At 33.0% G+C, this 18,244-nt stretch overlaps 1 protein-coding gene across 1 annotated transcript; it reads right to left on the bottom strand.

Annotated features, from left to right (window-relative positions):
* Positions 1-15,782: 15,782 nt before the first annotated feature.
* Positions 15,783-16,558, bottom strand: LOC117020202 (histone H2B type 1-M-like). Its single transcript, XM_033102517.1, has one exon. The coding sequence runs from the start codon at positions 16,552-16,554 to the stop codon at positions 16,174-16,176; it is 381 nt and encodes a 126-aa protein (XP_032958408.1). The 5' UTR covers positions 16,555-16,558; the 3' UTR covers positions 15,783-16,173.
* Between the last annotated feature and the right edge of the window lie 1,686 nt (positions 16,559-18,244).

Genomic DNA, 18,244 nt, shown 5'->3' with positions numbered 1-18,244 from the left:
AACAGAATGGTGTACATGCTCAGGGTTTATGCACGTCCAGGAAAAACCGGATAAAGCCCCCAGCTTTCAAGTGTAGCTCACCTGGAGGTGCTACACAAGTGGAAAATAAAGGATAAGTCAGTGTTGTAAACTTCTTGCCTGAACATTGATGGCATACACTATACATACACAGAACACCTCGGAAAAGACAGAAAACCTTCTTAGTCCAAGGCATTTCAGAAAATCTCTGTCCAATCATTAGCTTGCCACTAAACTAGACAAACATAGATTTAAGGGAACACACATGACAATGAAGACAGACCTTAGAGATTTAGTTTTGAAAAGCTATTATACTAAGCAAACAGCTACACTAAACAGTAACAACAACAAACTACGGAGAGGGAAGAGAATCTGATTTCCACAGCTGTTACATTATATGATTTAAAATACCAATTTTTAACAATGAATAAATAAATAAATAAATAAATAAATAAATAAATAAATAAATAAAAGATGTAAAAATAAAATAGAAAATACGGCCAATATGTGAGAATACACCAATCAAAACAAACAGCCCATGAGGAACCACAAACACTGCAATTAAGAGAAAGATTGTTAGATCAGCTATTTGAAATATATTCAAAGAACTATGAAAAATGATGTCCTAAATAACTAGTGAAAAGTATGAAAATAATATTTCACCAAATAGAGAATGTCAATTAAGAGATAGAAGTAATGAAAACAAAAAAAACCCAGAAATTCGGGAGTTGAATAGTACAATGACTAAAAAGAAAATTCACTAGAGAAGCTCAAGCACAGAGAAAGAATCAGTGTACTTGGAGATAGAGCAATTGAGATTATCCATCTGAGAAACAATAAGACGAATGGGGAAAATATAGGAAAGAAAAGAGTATGTCCCCAGGATAGACCATATGTTAAGCTATAAAACAGCTCTCAAAAAACTTCAAAGTTTTCATCAACAGAGTTTGTTCTTCAATTACAAACAAAGGAAATTAGACAAAAGTAACAAAAAAAAAATGTGAATTCACAAATATGTGCAAATTACACACACACTCTTAAATAATCCATGAGTCAAAAACAATCATAAGAGAAATTTTTAATAATACTTATATATGAATAAAAATAAAAACACAGTATACCCAAGCTTTTGTAATATAGCTAAAGTAGAACTTAAAGGGAAATTTATAGCTATAATTCATACATTAAAAAAATAAGATTGTTCCTGAAGGTTGTCCCTTTGCAAAGTTCAACAAAAAATTTTACATCTTTCATAAGACAACAAAAGAAAAACAAGAGAATTATTAAATAAGGAATGAAAAATGGGACACTACACCTGACCTTATGGGAAAAAAAAAATTATAAGGGAATATTATGAATAAATCGATGAAAATAAATGAGATAACCAAGCAAAATGGACAAATGCCTAGAAAGACACACAATACTATAAATGATTCAAGGGAGAAATGGAAACCGAAATACATATTTAACAAGCAAATAATTGAATTCCTGAGCAGCCCAAACCAAACACATTCACTGATGAGTTCTAAGAAAAGTTTAAAGACTAACACCAATGCTTCACAAACTCCAAATAATAAGACAAAGCACTACCAAATTTTATTAGGCCAGTAATACCCTGAAATTAAAGCCAAATTTAGAATCACAGTAAAGTGCAAAATATGGAACAATATCCCTTATTGACTATATTATATCCCTAATATAGACTCAAAATTTCTTAACAAAACTGGCAAACTGTATCTAGCAACATGACCTAGTAAGAATTAACCCAAGACGGTAAAGTTGATTCAATTTATCAAAATAAATCATTGTAATTTCCTACCTTGCTAGAACAAAAAATAAAAACACATGATCATTTCAGTAGAGGTAGTAAAAAACATTTGACAAAAATGAACACCCTTTCGTGACAAAAAACACTAAATAAAATATAAATAGAAGGGAACCTCATCAAGCAGGTTAGGGATATATATATATTTAAAAACCCATGGCTAACATAAAACTTAATGTGGAAAGAAAGAGTTTTACCTGAAAATGAGAACAAGCTAAGGATGTCTATTCTTGGCATTTTAGTTTGAACCGGAAATTTTAGCCAGGGCAACCACGTAAAAAAAGAAAGTGTATCCAGATTGGAAAGGAAGAAGTAAAACTATCTCTACTTGCATATTATGTGACCTAAAATTTGTAATAAACTGAGGAATAAAAAAATGTACTAGACCTAATAAACAAGTTCACCAATTTTGCAGGGCACAAGATTTATAAAAGAACTCAACTGCATTTCAACACTTTAGCAATGAAAAATCCCCAAATTAACAATTTGTTTCCATAGCATCAAAAAGAATAAACTATTTAGGAATAAACTCAACAGAAAAAGTGCAAGACATATATACTGAAAACTACAAAACATTGTTACAAGAAATTAAAGAATAAATACATGGAAAAATATCTCAACTGGAACACTAATATTATTAAGATGGCTATAACCCCCAACTTGTTCTACAGATTCACTGTAGTCCCATTAAAAACCCCAGCTACCCTTTGCAGAAATTGACAAGCTCATTCAAAAACGCATATGGAACATTACAGTATGCATAGTAGCAACAAAAACCAACCAAACAAACAAACAAAACAAACAAACAAAAATCCTGGGGAAAGAAAATGAGTTTAAATGATATTGGAGGACATAGCTTTCATGATTTCTAAACTTACAACAAAGCTACAGTAATAAAGACAGTGTGGTATTGGCGTAAGTATACATATATGTAAGGTGTGGTCAACAAATACAGTGAATGCTGCTAACAAGTGCCATCCAACTGAAAGGCAGGGATCTTCAAGATGGGAAGCAGCACACCAAACCTTAAGAGTGTGTGACAAATTTCAACTTGTTCGGTGCAGTCGGGTGTGAGCTACGGTTGAAAGAAGGTGTGTTTTAAAGTGTGCAGTAACTCATGGATCACAAACAACGCATTAACATGAAATGGGCAAACAGTTTCATCCTCCACCATGACAATGTTCCGTGTTATAGATCACTTCTGGTACAGCAATTTCTATCAAATAAAAACATTACAGTGTGTCCTCATCTACCTTACTCACTGTATCTGGCACCATGTGACTGCTGGCTCTTCCCCAAAGTCAAAATGAACATAAAAGGTAAATGTTTTGAATCGATTCAGGACATTGAGGCAGCCACAACATCCCAGCAAAAGTCACTCACAAAAGAGAACTTCCAGAACTGCTTCAGAAAGTGGCAAGAATGGTGGGGCGAGTGTGTTTGAAGTGAGAGGGAGGATTTTGAGGGAGATTAATGGCAATATGACTTTTACTGTAATACACATTTTTTTTTATTTAAGCGTTCACCTTATTGCTTGATCACACCTTGTACATCCTTCAGTTTTATTTTCTATTCATAGTTAACATGTCAACACAATAGAATTGAGTCTAGAAATAAATGCTTACATAAAGGTCAATGATTTTCAATGAAGTTTCAAAGACAAATCAATAGAGAAAGTATATTCTTTTCAACAAATGATGAGAGGACAACTTGATATCCATCACCAAAAAAGTGAAGTTGAAATTATTCTTCACACATATGCAGAAATTAATGCAAAATAGACCACCTAAATTTAAGAGCTAAAACTTTAAAACTCATGGAAGAATGCAAAGTATAAATGCTTCTGATGGTGAATTAAGTAATGGTCTCTTAGATATTATTCCAAAAGCAAAATATTAAAAGAAAAATAAAAGATAGATTGAACTTTATCAAAATTAACAACACGGTATCAAAAGATACCATGAATAGTTTGAAAAAGACAACTCACTGAATAATCTATTTGAAAATCATAAAGGACTATGGTCAGTACACTATAAAACAGCTCTTACATTTCAACAATAAAGAGAAAACCCTATTTTAAGAAAGACTGAGTATTTAAATATATTCCTCTAAAGAACCTATAAAATTGGCCAGTGAGCACAGTAAAAGACATTCAAAATCAATAATCATTAGTGAAATGCAAATCAAGCTACAATGAGATACCACTTTACACCTACTAGGATTGCTCTAGTCAAAAAGATGGACCATGACAATTGTTTGTGAGGATACTACCAAATCATAACACTCACATTGTTAGTGGGAATGTGTAATAGGGCAGCCACTTTGAATAACAGTTTGACATTTCCTCAAACATGTATACATAGAGTTATCATATCACCCAGCATTTCCACTTCTAGGTATATAACCAAGAGAACTGAAAACTTATGTTTACAAAACAACTTGAACACCAATGTTCACAGAAGCATTATTAATAACTAAAATTGGAAACAACCCAAATACCCATACAATAGGTAATTATTTAGCTACAAAAAGAAATGAAACCCTGATGCATGCTATAAAATGATTGAACCCTGAAAACATTACGCTGTGACAGAAGCCAGACACAAAAGGCTACATGCAATTTATATGCAATGCCCAGAATAGACAAATTTGCAGAGAAAGAAAGTAGATTAGCTGTTGTCAGGTACTTATGAAAGGGGAAAAAGGAGAATGACTTCTAATAGATATGCGGTTTCTTTTCAATGTGATAAAAATGTAATGGTGATAGTTGCATTACTCTGTGAATATACTAGACACTACTGAATTGTACACTTAGAAAGGGTGAATTTTTTGGTATGTGAATTAAATCTTAATAAAATAAATAAATACGTTTTCTGAGTCACTTAATATTTTCATGAGCAAAAAATAAAGGACCTCAGTTTCTATATAATACTAAATGCCATGATCAATCCCTTATCGCTTACAAAACAAAATGTGAGTTTTAAACCAATTAAGCTTCCAGCAAGTAACATAAAAGAATGCCTCATAGTCATGGAGTTAGACAATGACTTTTAGACACAAAAAAGCATCAATCATAAAATAAAAGTTGATACTTTGGACTGCACTCATATTACTATTTTTAAATCATAAAGTGTTATTAAGTGAGTGAAATCTCTAGACATAAAATGAGAGAATGTCTTCAATATATTTGATCGACAAAAGACTCATATCCATATTAGATTAAGATTGCTTATAAATCAATTAGGAGAAGTAACTCAAAGCAAACAATTAGCGGAACATCATATTAAAAAAACAGTAAATATATGATTACATATTTCACATGATTATGATGCAAATTAAAACTGCGATATTAAGTAATAAATTGTAGTATATTTATACAATGGAAGACAACACAGCAATGTAAAGGTAAATGATATTGTAACAGGTAGCGACATGGATAGATCTCACAATCAAAATATTGAGCAAAAGGTACAAACTGCATGAGTCTCCGATATAACATTTTAAACAAAGTGAATAAATTGGTAGATATTAGAAAAGTTTTTACCTTTGTGTGGATTATGACTTGAAGGAGAATTAGTAGAGGATTCTAGGATATGACTGTAGTTTTATTTCTTGCTCTGTTTAATAATTATATGGGCGTGCTTGTTTTAGCAAACCAAACGCAAACCCTTACAGCTGTCATCTTTTTCTATGTTCACTTACCTTTATGCATGTTAACCATGGTATATATGGTTATAAATAAAGTTGCAGTTAAATATTAGGGAACATTGCATAACTTTGTATATGAATAATTTTAACATAGTTATGTTAATTTCACACTGCTTTATACAGATTAGGAAATTAGAGTAGAAAATGAAATTATTTTTCAAGCCACCAATTAAAACTTGCAAACCTTCTTCTTTTTACATCTGCCTCTACAACATATCAATTATTTGTTAAAAAAAAATATATATATATATATTGAAATCATAAAGATACTTTCTATATAAGCTTGAAAATAGGTTTCCTCCTTGTATCTTATTCTACATTTACAAGCTAATAGACAATATAGTTAAGGGAAGTTAGCAATATACATATTGACCCAATAAATCAAATAATGGTCATATTAAAATTTGAATTCATGAACTGTATCGGCAAATACACTTTCTTTATGTAGAGATCCTGTAAGATAAAAGTTTTGTCTGGTTGAATTATGAAGGGAAATGTCTACAAGCCAAAATCAATACCGTGTTTCCCCAAAAATAAGACCTAGCCAGACCATCAGCTCTAATGAGTCTTTTGGAGCAAAAATTATTATATGACCCAGTCTTATTTTAATATAATATAAGACTGGGTCTATTAATATAATATAATATAACATAATATAATATAATATAATAGACCGGGTCTTGTATTAATTTTTGCTCCAAAAGATGCATTAGAGCTGATGGTCTGGTTAGGTCTTATTTTCAGGGGAACAGTGTCATATTCCTATAATATATGAGTCATTCTCTGAATCAAATATATAACCACCCTGTACTTGCTGAATAGCACATATTATTCTCTTTCATTGTTTCCTATCAAATACATTAGTGCATAAAAATACACCAGATGTGCTAATATCAGTGTAAATCACTTTACAGAATTCATAAAAATAATTTAATAAAATTGGGCTCTGATAAAAACTCTGATAACTAATCAAAATATACATATCAGTTTTGGATATTTTGATCAATTTAGCAAGGATGCTGTCAAGACGAAGCTTGAGGCAAATTTTTGTTACAAAGTTTCCCAATATTACACAAAATTAAAACCCTCTTCCCTCATTTCACTGAAGAGAAAGAAAACATGTAACTTCTAATTTCAGCAGTATAGTAGACTGTGAAGTACGCAAACATTTAGAGCATGAGAACAGGACAGCTACTTTATTACAAATTTATTTTCATTAAGTTGTTTCAAAATAGAAGGAATACTACCAGTGGTAGCTTCAGAATTTCCTTTGAATAGGTGTTTCCACTCTAATTGGAAGGGGACTGTAGGGGGCTTGTTTTGAAGATATATTTGAATAGCAAGCTCACGGCATTTCAATTGGGTATTTATATGAGGTTACCTAGGGGAACTGATGTAGATGTAAAATAAAAAAACCTCCAAACATTGCTATTGCTTCCACTTAATGGTATTTTGTAGAAACAGTTCTGTATAAATAGAGCTTCTCTTTAGAGACATATGAACGTTTTCCTGTAGTTGGTGTGCAATGCAGAGAATAGACGTTTTCGTGAAGAGAACTCATCTGCTGTACTGGTATAGACGAAGCTAACTAGTCTCAGTTTTATTCAGATACTAAAACTTTCATTTCTATCTGTTGGAATTTGTGCCCTGACCCTCTGGTGTTATTGGACGAAACAATCATGACAGTGAAAAAATACCTATATTGTGGAAAATAAATATGCACGACCCTAGAACTGAGTCATTCAAACTAGTTGTCTTCCTTATATGTTATAGCAGCTGTCAGTCAGAAAATAACAGAAAGAGAGAATTTGAGGGTAGTTTTTAGAAGAATTGCACATGTTTAGCTTAGCTTACCTGTAGGGGAACTCCACAAAGTAAATTCATGTAGCATTGTGAATAAGATGTGAAGTGACTTCTCTTCAAAATTCCTTTTAATTATAACTGGCACTTGTGATTATAATACTGGAGGCACCTGAAAAATAATACAATCGTTAGTTAGCTATAGTGATATGAGATTCAAGTGCAAGTGACTGGCTATGGTTTAATAATCTTAAAAGGGACGTATATATATAAACCAAATGTTTAATTTCAAATATTGAACATCAAAGGCACTTTTTTTCCTTCTTCTGACAGTTAAACTACTTTTAACACAGTCTGGAAATTGGTTTACAGACTTTTCTTATAGTCAAAGACATGAGAACAGAGATTCTGGCCATGTGGCTGCCTCAAGCTGTAGCCCTTGGCCTGCCATAAATGATTAAAAAGGTTCTGTAGAGAAAGAGTCAAGACTTTTTTGGTGGGTGATATAAGTGACTGTGGTTTGGAACAGTTTAAATGGGGAGAGACCTATATTTTTGGAAACCTTCACTTTTGTGTGTGTATGTGTGGGTGTCACTTTCTCATTTTTTTCTGGCTGGCCTGAGCCTCTGCTTGTCTGCAAATCAGGTGCCTTTCTAGATGGGAGCCAAATTTTTAAGAATTAGATGGAAATAACACTTGTTATTTCATATTTTCAAATGTCAAATCTCCACTGAAAGGCAAGGGCAATTTAAGCCAAAAACATGCATAAGTTGGCTTGAAATTGTTTGGAGGAATTAAGGAAATAGATATGTTGTTGTAAATCATATGGCAGAAGTGCCACATCCAACCCGAGTCACACGTGGTTTTCCTTAATAGAGAAGACATTCCTATTATGCAGATAATATTTCCCTGTAGTTAGTCACATCCATTTAGTGTTCAACAGCTTGCTGAAGTGAGAGGCTTTGAAAGCTTAAGTGTATTCATACGTTCTTAAAAATGACATACTCATTAGCAATTATTGGGGACCAAAGGAAGCTTTGCATTTTTTCCTCAAAAAAGGAATCTCATGAATAGTAACAGAAGTGTTTTTGTTTGGTTTTGGTTTTTTCAAATCTAATATTTATTGATCGTATATTATATGCCTGTCTTTTACATAGCACAAAATGCCCAGGAAATCAAATCACATGGGTTACCAGATCACTTTGTGTTTGATTTTCAGCAACTTATTTAATCCTCTTTATCTCATTTTCTTAATCTACAAAACTGAGAAATAATAACACATTTTATGGAGTTGTTGAGGACTAAATAAAATTATGTCTCTAAAATTTTTCTGGCAGAACTTTGTACTTCATACTCAAACCACACTTATTATATAGTAGGTACTCAGCAAAGGTATACTTTATTGTTGTTACCATCATCAAAATTAATCCTCCTGACAAATGCCTTGAGTGGGCAATCTTATTAACAATTTAAACCTCACACAATTGAAAAGTATAATCCTAAGATTTGTCTCAACTTCATTCAGAGATCCTAAGCTGTAGAACACGTGAGCAGGTACACCATCCAGGTCTCTCCTAGCACAAAGTCAACAATTCTTAACTTTTTTCCTGCTTGTCAAATTCAATTCAACACAAACATATTGAGATTCAGGTGTGTTTTGGGTTCTGTGTTTGGATTTAGGCAGTCAAGGATGAATAAGACATGATCCATTACCTAAAGAGCTCATCTTCTCACAGATAGTCAAATGTGAAAATCAATCCTTTAAATAAATATATTAAGGGACTTATAAAAACAGGTAAGAGTAAAGGTGCTGCCACACTGTAGGAGTTTGGATTTTTGTCTGTGCGGACTGGGAAGATATCACAAACACACTCAGAGTCCTCAACTAGGCCTACATAAACAGAATCTATGTCTTTCACCAATACACTTTTTAAAAAGAAATTGAAATCATGAAAAGCAATATCCAGTAAAACTTACCTATAATAAGTGTTTTTCTTTAGTTAACAAGAAATCTTTGATACTCAGACCTATAGTTTTAGCTAATTATGTCCAATGTGCTCACCATTCCTTTCTAAACAACCAATGAAACATCAAATCAGTATTACTGACAATTTTCAGCTATACTTCAGAAATTGTATTCAAGAGTAATTTAAATCCAGTTATTTACAACAGGAATAGTGAAGGTGCCATGCAGAGTTTGGTTTTCTGGTTTTAATTGCTGTAAGATTTTCAAAATTAAAATGCAGAAAACATTTGAGATTATTTGAAACATTTGTGGGTTGCTAGTTCTTGATAAAAATAGTGAAAGATATTTTGCTTTCAACATATTTGATACTACAATACATAAATTTCAAAATGGAATATGAGTACTGCAAAGATTCATAGTTTCAAAACAGCAGTGTGTTGAGTATTTTTGCTCAAAAAAGCACTATCCACTATTCATGATTTCCTTTTGTTTAATTTTTAAAAATATTTTACTAATTTATTATCTAACAAAGTCAACAGCGAACATGATGATTTTTCAGTGAGCTTCATTGGGGTGGGGAAAACCTTGCTTCAATTTGATGCAGCAAATTTATCTATAAAATCTTGAAAATAAAATGGCCTTAACAGTTTTATAGATTAGACTATTACAAATTTAGAAATGTTCGAAGAAGAATGGAGACTAATCTGATAAACACTTAAGTAATATTATTTTGCTAAGTTTAGACATTTGAGATTTAGATTTTTTGTGTTTTAAGATGAAGGTATCATTTAAATAATTTTTAAAATTCTGGTTTATTAAACGAAAGAAAGTATGTATGTTAAGGTAGAATATAACTCACCAACATAATCCTACTTTTTTTTTCCTAAAATTATTCAGGTACATTTTATTTGTATCTATTATGAAGAATATGAAATATATATAAAATAAAAAAGTATTATAACTAACACCAGAATACTATATTCATTACTTAGATTAAAAAATATTTGAGATTTTGTTACTATTGCTTTATCCTTTTATTAGTATTTATGCATATATATATTTTTTTTCTGAAACGTTTGATGGTTATACACTAATGAAATTTTACCTATATATAAATAAGCATACATTTCTTAAACAGAACATACTCCTACATAACCACAATGCCAACATCTTACTTAAAAAATAATCATATTCCCTAGTATCTTAACATACAGACTATATTCAAGATTCCCCAAATGTCTGCCAATATATCTTTTATAGCTATTTTATCTTCAAACATGATTCAACAGAGTCACATATTGCATTTTGTTATGCCTGTATATTATTTTTTAAATCCACATTATACTCCTACTTTTTGTTCTTTTAAGACATACATTTTTGAAGAAAGCAAGTCCATTTTTTTTAGAATTTCCCACATGCTGAATTTGCCTAATTATTTCTTGATGATGTCATTCAACTTTTTCCTACATTCTGTATTACCTTTAAACTAGAAATTAGGTCTAAAGTACTGATATGATTCAGATAAAACACTTTTGGCAAAAATATGGCACAAGTAATGCTATGTATGAGATATTGCATCCCAGGAGTTGACACACAGCATTTGGTCATCCCAATATAAAGGATGCTAATATTCATCTCCTTTTCTCAGACACTAAGAGACCACATCTTTCTATTGTAAACATGTTTTTGTAAACATGTTTTCCTCCTTTTCTAATTAGCTAAAAATCTGTGAGATACTTTGACACTTTAAAAATATCTGATCCCTAATAAATTGTCACTCACATTTTTTTTTGCTTACACTAATGATTATTTACTGCATCATCAATTTAATAAGTAATTTTCTAATTATATCATTTTTTTCTATATTTTTAGCTGGTCCTCTCTAAAAAGGAGCTTTTGATTATCAACAGGAGACAAATTATAGTTTTTGATTAAAAGCATTTATGCTTAATTTTGCCTCTTTAATTAATGAGTTTCAGATAACATAGTTGGGGTAATATTGATGGCAAGCAAATGAATTTTTCTCTGTGCTTTTCTCTCTTTTTTAACTTCATTATAGGTTAATACATTTTTATTAATTGTATGTTTTAGAGTTTTTTTCAGTCATTCATTTCTATGCTTAAATTATGGAAACATTTCATAAAAAAGAATACTCAATGAAAATAATTTTAAAAATCTGTAAAAATAAATTAATACTTTGTTTGGTGCCCTAGAACATGTCATTAATGCAACATAATATTTTGGTCCTTGCAAATATTTAAATCATTACCCCATGTGCTTTATTGTTATACATAAACTCAACAGAATTGAATGTTACTGAAAAATGCAGGAGATACAAACATTCAGCTACAAATGAAATAACCAGACAGTTTGACTTACTTTTCAACATTGCAATGGCTATCATTATCATTATCAAATATTTAAAATACCACCATTAGGAACTAACTTTCTCTAAATAGACCAATTATGTTATTAAATATTTTCTACAATTTTCCTTATGCCATTGTCAGTTAAAAACAGAACAATATCATTATTGTGTTTAACTGCTTTGTGTATTACTTTAATGTCCCATGTTATAGACCTAAGTAATAAGTAGTATTGATTAAAAAAAACTGCAAAACAAACATTCGTCGACATAAATCCTGTTGAACTAAAAAGGACTTAAAAGTTGCACGTATTTTTTTTCCTAACCTATGGCATTCGAGAAAGGTAGAAACTTTCTATTTATAATTAATTACAAACACATCTTATACTATCATATTTATAAAGATAAAATCTCTGTAAAAATTATAAATACAATACAAATTCTGAAGTAATAAATATATTAGTATCATAACATCCCAAGAAGCATTGATTCAGTCATTTTAGAAGCAGGCAACCTAGCATAGCTCTGACATATCTTGGCACATATCTAGATCTACCTTGGTAACCTTTAAGGAATAATCAGAGCATTGAGGAAGGAGGCAATATAAATAGACACTTACTAAAAAGCGGGAGACACGAAAAGTAGTAAATGATGGGGGAAGATTAAGAACAGCATTCAGAATACGATAACCAGCAGGTAATGGAATACATGTGGTGACCACAGGTGTTAGTAAGTATTATAGAATTTAACAACTAGCAAGAGGTGAGGAAGATGCATTGACAGTGATTATAAAACCTGGATCTATTTAAAAATTGAATTTGACAATTCTAGACTCGACAGTTGGGGAGACATCCAATTGACATTACAGAAATCTGCCTTATGGTATTGGGCAAAAAGCCACCAGAATGAATTAAGATGAGTACAGTTCACTAAGAGAATATCACAAGCTTAACAGACTCCTTGGCTAATGTGGACAAGGGTACTGGCAAGCTAATGATAGAACGGATGTCAGGCACAGGAAACAGAAATGCAATCTAGTTAATGCAATTAGATTATATGGCATGTCTTAGGTTTGTGGAACGGTAAGAACATCTTCGAATTTTAAACAGAAAAAAAAAATCAAAGTTAGTCTAGCTTCAAGAAATAACTTGATGTACAGTTGAATATTGAGCTGAAAGTCCTTTAATCTGAATAGAGCAAGATCAAGTCTAATGGGGACGAAAGTAGGAGGATGTGGAGGTAAAGCATGTTGAGGCCGAGAAAAGACAGAACTTGGACTGCAGAACAAATAGATATCAGAAGCTTTGAATGTACAACTAAAATTGATTATAGTTTTAAAACTAAACAAATACAATAGAAAAATGCAATTTAAGTGATTTGAGAAGTTTCTATATTTAAAAACGTATATCAAATCATGAAATTATATTTAGGTAACTGCAATGTTTGAAAAGAAGAGTATCATATGGAATAATTTTTAAATTAATGTTTTAGATACACATTACACAATTTAATAATTGTGCTAACTCATATAACTGAGATATTTAATGTGTAAATATTCTCATCATTTATTGAGTGAAATTTATATCTTAAGATTTTCTTTATCCATGCATTTATTCTGATGCAATGTACCACTCTGGTGCCATACAAATATTCCCTTTGTCCATTTTCCTCATGAAAATATCCTTATTTTTCTCTGAGATTAATTCCAAAATGAGTTTTTTGGAAGTTTTATTGCTTTTAGTAACATAGTCTTCCCTCGTCTTTTAAAAACTAAAGGATGGCTCAGCTACTCACTCTGGATCAACTTCATATTTTAGCTCAAATAATTTAACACTTTTCCTATATAAACTTTCAGTATAAAAAAGCATTTCTATGAAAGCTTGGGGAAAAAAAAAAACACATGAAAAACAAGAAACTCAGGAATCCTTCACAAACTTGAGTAAAGCATGCATTATTATTTTGTGTGGTACAATAAAGACATGGTTATGTATAACAGCTTTATATCATAATTTTAAGAGCACATTATTTTAATTAGCTTAACGAAATCCTGTCCACTGAAAAATGTTGTGGCAGTTTGTATGGTGACAGTTCATTCTTTCTGATTATACTTATAATAATATTTTATTGATTACACAAAATGTAGTTTTATCTCTGTGATAACAGATATTGCGGCAAAAATCCTTCATAAATACACTGAAATTATTATCTTTACAAACTTTTTAAGACCACAATTCTGAGTTTGTTTTAAACTTTTAAAATGTTGCCCTGTAGTTATAAAATAAGTAACAAAAATGTTATCCATACTCAGTGGCAAAATACAACACACACACACACACACACACACACACACACACACACACACAGAGTCTGAAAATTAAGTTCACGAACAAATCCTAGAAAAAGTGCTATATACCTCATTGCTGAATATCACTACAGTCACCTTTGAAGTACTCCCCTTGGGAAGCTGTGCACCAGTGCCAGTGCCCGATCCACCCTTCAAAGCAATTTTGGAACTCTTTTTCTGGAATGTCCATCAGAGCTGCAGTCGTATTATCCTTGATGTCCTGAATGTCAAGATGTCTTCCTTTCAATATTTCCTTTATCTTCAGGAACGAAAGAAGTCATTGGGGGCCAGATCAGGTGAGTAGGGAGGGTGCTGCAAAACAGTTATTTGTACTGGCTATAATTCCCTCACAGACAGTGCCATGGGAGCTAGTGCATTGTCGTGATGCAAGAGCCATGACTTGTTGGTGAAAAGTTCTGGTCATCTAACTTTTTCACGCAGTCTTTTCGGCACTTCCAAATAGTAAACTTCGTTAACTGTTTGTGCAGTTGGTACAAATTCATAATGAATAATCCCTCTGATATCAAAAAAGGTCAGCAACAGTGTTGCAACAAGTTCGTGCTCTTAATTGTCAGACCTCTTGTGTATATATACATATGTATATATATATACATATGTTGTTAAATTTAGGGGTAGTGGCATGCCTACCAAGATTTAGAGTGATCAAATTATTCTCCTCTTATAGTTTACTTTAGTGTCTCATACCATATTTTAATTCAAGATTTAGAAATGTATTGAAGTCTTTGGAGTAAATCTACCCTAAAAAATAGTGTCAGTTTTCCCTTGGTCAAATTTACGTTTCTTAGTGATGACTGAAGTTACGTTATTTTTTGTTTGTTTGTTTTGTTTTGTTTTGTTTTTTTAAGATTTTATTGGGGAAAGGGACCAAGACTTTTCTTGGGGAACAGTGTGTACTTCCAGGACTTTTTTCCAAGTCAGGTTGTTTTCCTTTCAATCTAAGTTGTGGAGGGTGCCATTCAGTTTCAAGTTGTTGTCCTTTCAGTCTTAGTTGTGGAGGGCGCAGCTCAGATCCAGGTCCAGTTGCCATTGATAGTTGCAGGGGGCACAGCCCATCATCCCTTGTGGGAATCTCACTGGCAACCTTGTGGTTGAGAGCCCACTGGTCCATGTGGGAATCGAACTGCTAGCCTTCAGAGTTAAGAGCACGGAACTCCAACCGTCTGAGCCACCGGGCCGCCCCCTGAATTTATGTTTTTAATCTCAGCTCTGCTTCTCAAAGACCTAGCTCTGGATTGATAGAATGATTGTCTTTGAAAAATGTAAAATTATATAAGAATTAAATTAATTATATAAATTACATTAATTATAATTATATGAATGCCTTTTTTCTAAATATGGGATTAGTATATTACTGGTATTTGGTGCTTTCTCTCTCTCACTCATTAGCACACCTCTTCTATATTGTATTTTCTGTTCTCTCAATTTTTGGACACATCTGTTTTAAATATTGTTGTATTTACATTTTACATGAAGTAGCCAAATTGTGCAGTGGAAACATAATTTTCACTTTGAGTACACACTGCATAGGTCCTATGAGTAATTGCTAATATTTATGAAGCTCATTTATTTTTTTAGTTATAATCTTATGCCACAGAATAATTATATCTTTGAAAATATGGTCTTTCAACTGTCTATGTACAGGCTCAATAATCTATATGGGCCACGGTCAAACCATACCCAGGTGCTCAAATTATCAAACCAATTTGCTCCATTCATTTTTTTTTTCCAATTTTCCACAAATTTTATTAATCACATCCCACTTACAGACGTTTTCCCATCCTCTCATTCAGACTTTTCTAAGCAAAGGTAGTCAGTCCATGGGGAGTAATGAATTCCCAGTAAGTAGACCTGTAACAGAAGTAAATCCTATTTCTGTACTTCAAACAAAAAATAAAACGAGAAATCTAAAACACCTCGTTTGGGCTCATCCACTCAGATAATGATCTCTTTTTGATGAATCAGTGTGCAGCAAAGCAGGGTTGGAGTTAGGCAGGAGAAACACACTAATAGGTCGTTCTCAGGCAGATCAGACTTTTCATATTTCGTAACTTCTATGGGCTGAGTCATATTTTCAGTTACTGTTTGTATTTCCTTCTTCTCTGCATTCATCTCTCTCCCGTGCAAATCTACTTGGAGCTGGTGTACTTGGTGACGGCCTTGGTGCCCTCGGACACGGCGTGCTTGGCCAGCTCCCCGGGCAGCAGCAGGCGTACGGCCGTCTGGATCTCCCGGGACGTGATGGTCGAGCGCTTGTTGTAATGCGCCAGGCGCGACGCCTCGCCCGCGATGCGTTCGAAGATGTAGTTGACGAACGAGTTCATGATGCCCATGGCCTTGGACGAGATGCCCGTGTCCGGGTGCACCTGCTTCAGCACCTTGTACACGTACACCGAGTAGCTCTCCTTGCGGCTGCGCTTGCGCTTCTTGCCGTCCTTCTTCTGCGCCTTGGTCACCGCCTTTTTGGAGCCCTTCTTCGGAGCAGGCGCGGACTTGGTGGGATCAGGCATTATAGGGTCACACGTCACAATATTGTCGCTAGGAACTGACAAAATAATCTCCATTCATTTTAATGACTGAAAGTAAATCACATGCTTTTAATTCCTAGTAGGTAATTATGTCATATAGCACATCTAATGGTCACCGTCTGCTCTCCTATCTTAAAAAAGAAATGATTTCTTGACCTACAGCTACATACTCTTATTTTTGTCATCGTTAGAGATAAAACTATCTATAATTCTTCAAATTTCTCTACTCCATTTTTTTTTTAAATTTACATCAGTTGAGATTTTTGTCCCCTAAATTGCAAAGAAATTTCTGTTCTCAAAGTCTTATTAATACAAGATCCATTTAGCCTGATTCAAGATCAGTTCTTAATTCTTGTCAGTCACCAACATTTAACTCAGGTAATTATTCTCTTCTTCCTAAAACCATTCCCTGACCCCCACCTTTCCAGCTGCCCCAGCTATGTACTCAGCCACTTTTGCTGCTTTCTTCTCATCTCCACATCACTGTGGTCAGCATAATCCAGGTCTCAATCTCTGCCATCCTTTCTTCTCCACATACTCTTTCCTTAGAGGATTTCACAAAGTCTCATGCCTTTAAATACCATCTCTATGCTGATGACCTATTTTTTTTATATTTCAAATCAGATAGCTTATCTAAACATCCAATCCATAGAGCCAACTGCCTAACTCAATTATCCTTTGTATGTCCAAAAGGCCTTTCAAATTTAATATATCCAAAACAAACAAAATTTTCACCCTTATCATAACTGATGTCTTGATTTTTGCCCATGTTAGTAAATCACAATACCACTCTTCCACTTGCTTAGGTGAAAAACCCAAAGACATCTTATTATCTACCATCATCTCATATACTACATTTAATCCATCTGTAAAAACTACCATGTTTTACTCATTACACATCTCAAAACAACCACTATTTAATTTTCTACCACTATCATCCAAATACAAACTTTATCATATCTTACCTGAATATTGCAGTTTTCTGGTTTTTCTGCTTCCACCTTTAACCTATAAGTCTCTAGTTGGCATTGAAAAGCCACTGCAGAACGTGGTTTTGAACTGCACTGTTACTCTTATACAAGGATTTTTTTTTTCTTCCCTAAAATTACAGTAGGCCCTTTGTATCCACGGGTTTCAGAACAGCAGGTTCAACTGTATTTCCACATTCTCAACCACAGATTCCCAATCACAGATTCCCATCCGCGGCTGGAAAAATAATGCTTTCAATATGCAATCTGTTCAATCTGTGGATGTGAAGGGCCACTGTAGTTAAACTTTTGGGGAGTCAAAAGTTATATGCAGATTTTCGACTGTGTGGGGTTTGGGTCCCGAACCTCCATGTTGTTCAAGTGTTAACTGTTTATTCCAATATGTCAGATTAAGCTATTCCTCCACTGCATGCCCTATGATTGCATTCCATCTTTGATTCAAAGTAATACCTAAAATCCAGTATCCTTAATATGACCTAAAAAGTGCTATATAATCTTACCTACCTAACACTTCCCTTCTGCAACCACCTATTCTGCTTCAGCTTCATTGGACGTCTCGCTTGACACTGTAGGCTTGAAATAATTTTCTCCCAAATAATTATCTTGTCCAGATTCTTGCTTAATTCACTTAACACAAAAAAACATGAAAGTCATCCCCTACCTGTTTTGTGTAAAAGATCAAA

Source organism: Rhinolophus ferrumequinum, chromosome 3, assembly GCF_004115265.2.
Source record: "Rhinolophus ferrumequinum isolate MPI-CBG mRhiFer1 chromosome 3, mRhiFer1_v1.p, whole genome shotgun sequence".
Lineage (NCBI taxonomy): Eukaryota > Metazoa > Chordata > Mammalia > Chiroptera > Rhinolophidae > Rhinolophus > Rhinolophus ferrumequinum.
The sequence above is the reverse complement of the archived record's forward strand: the minus strand, read 5'-3'. Positions and strand labels throughout refer to the sequence as shown.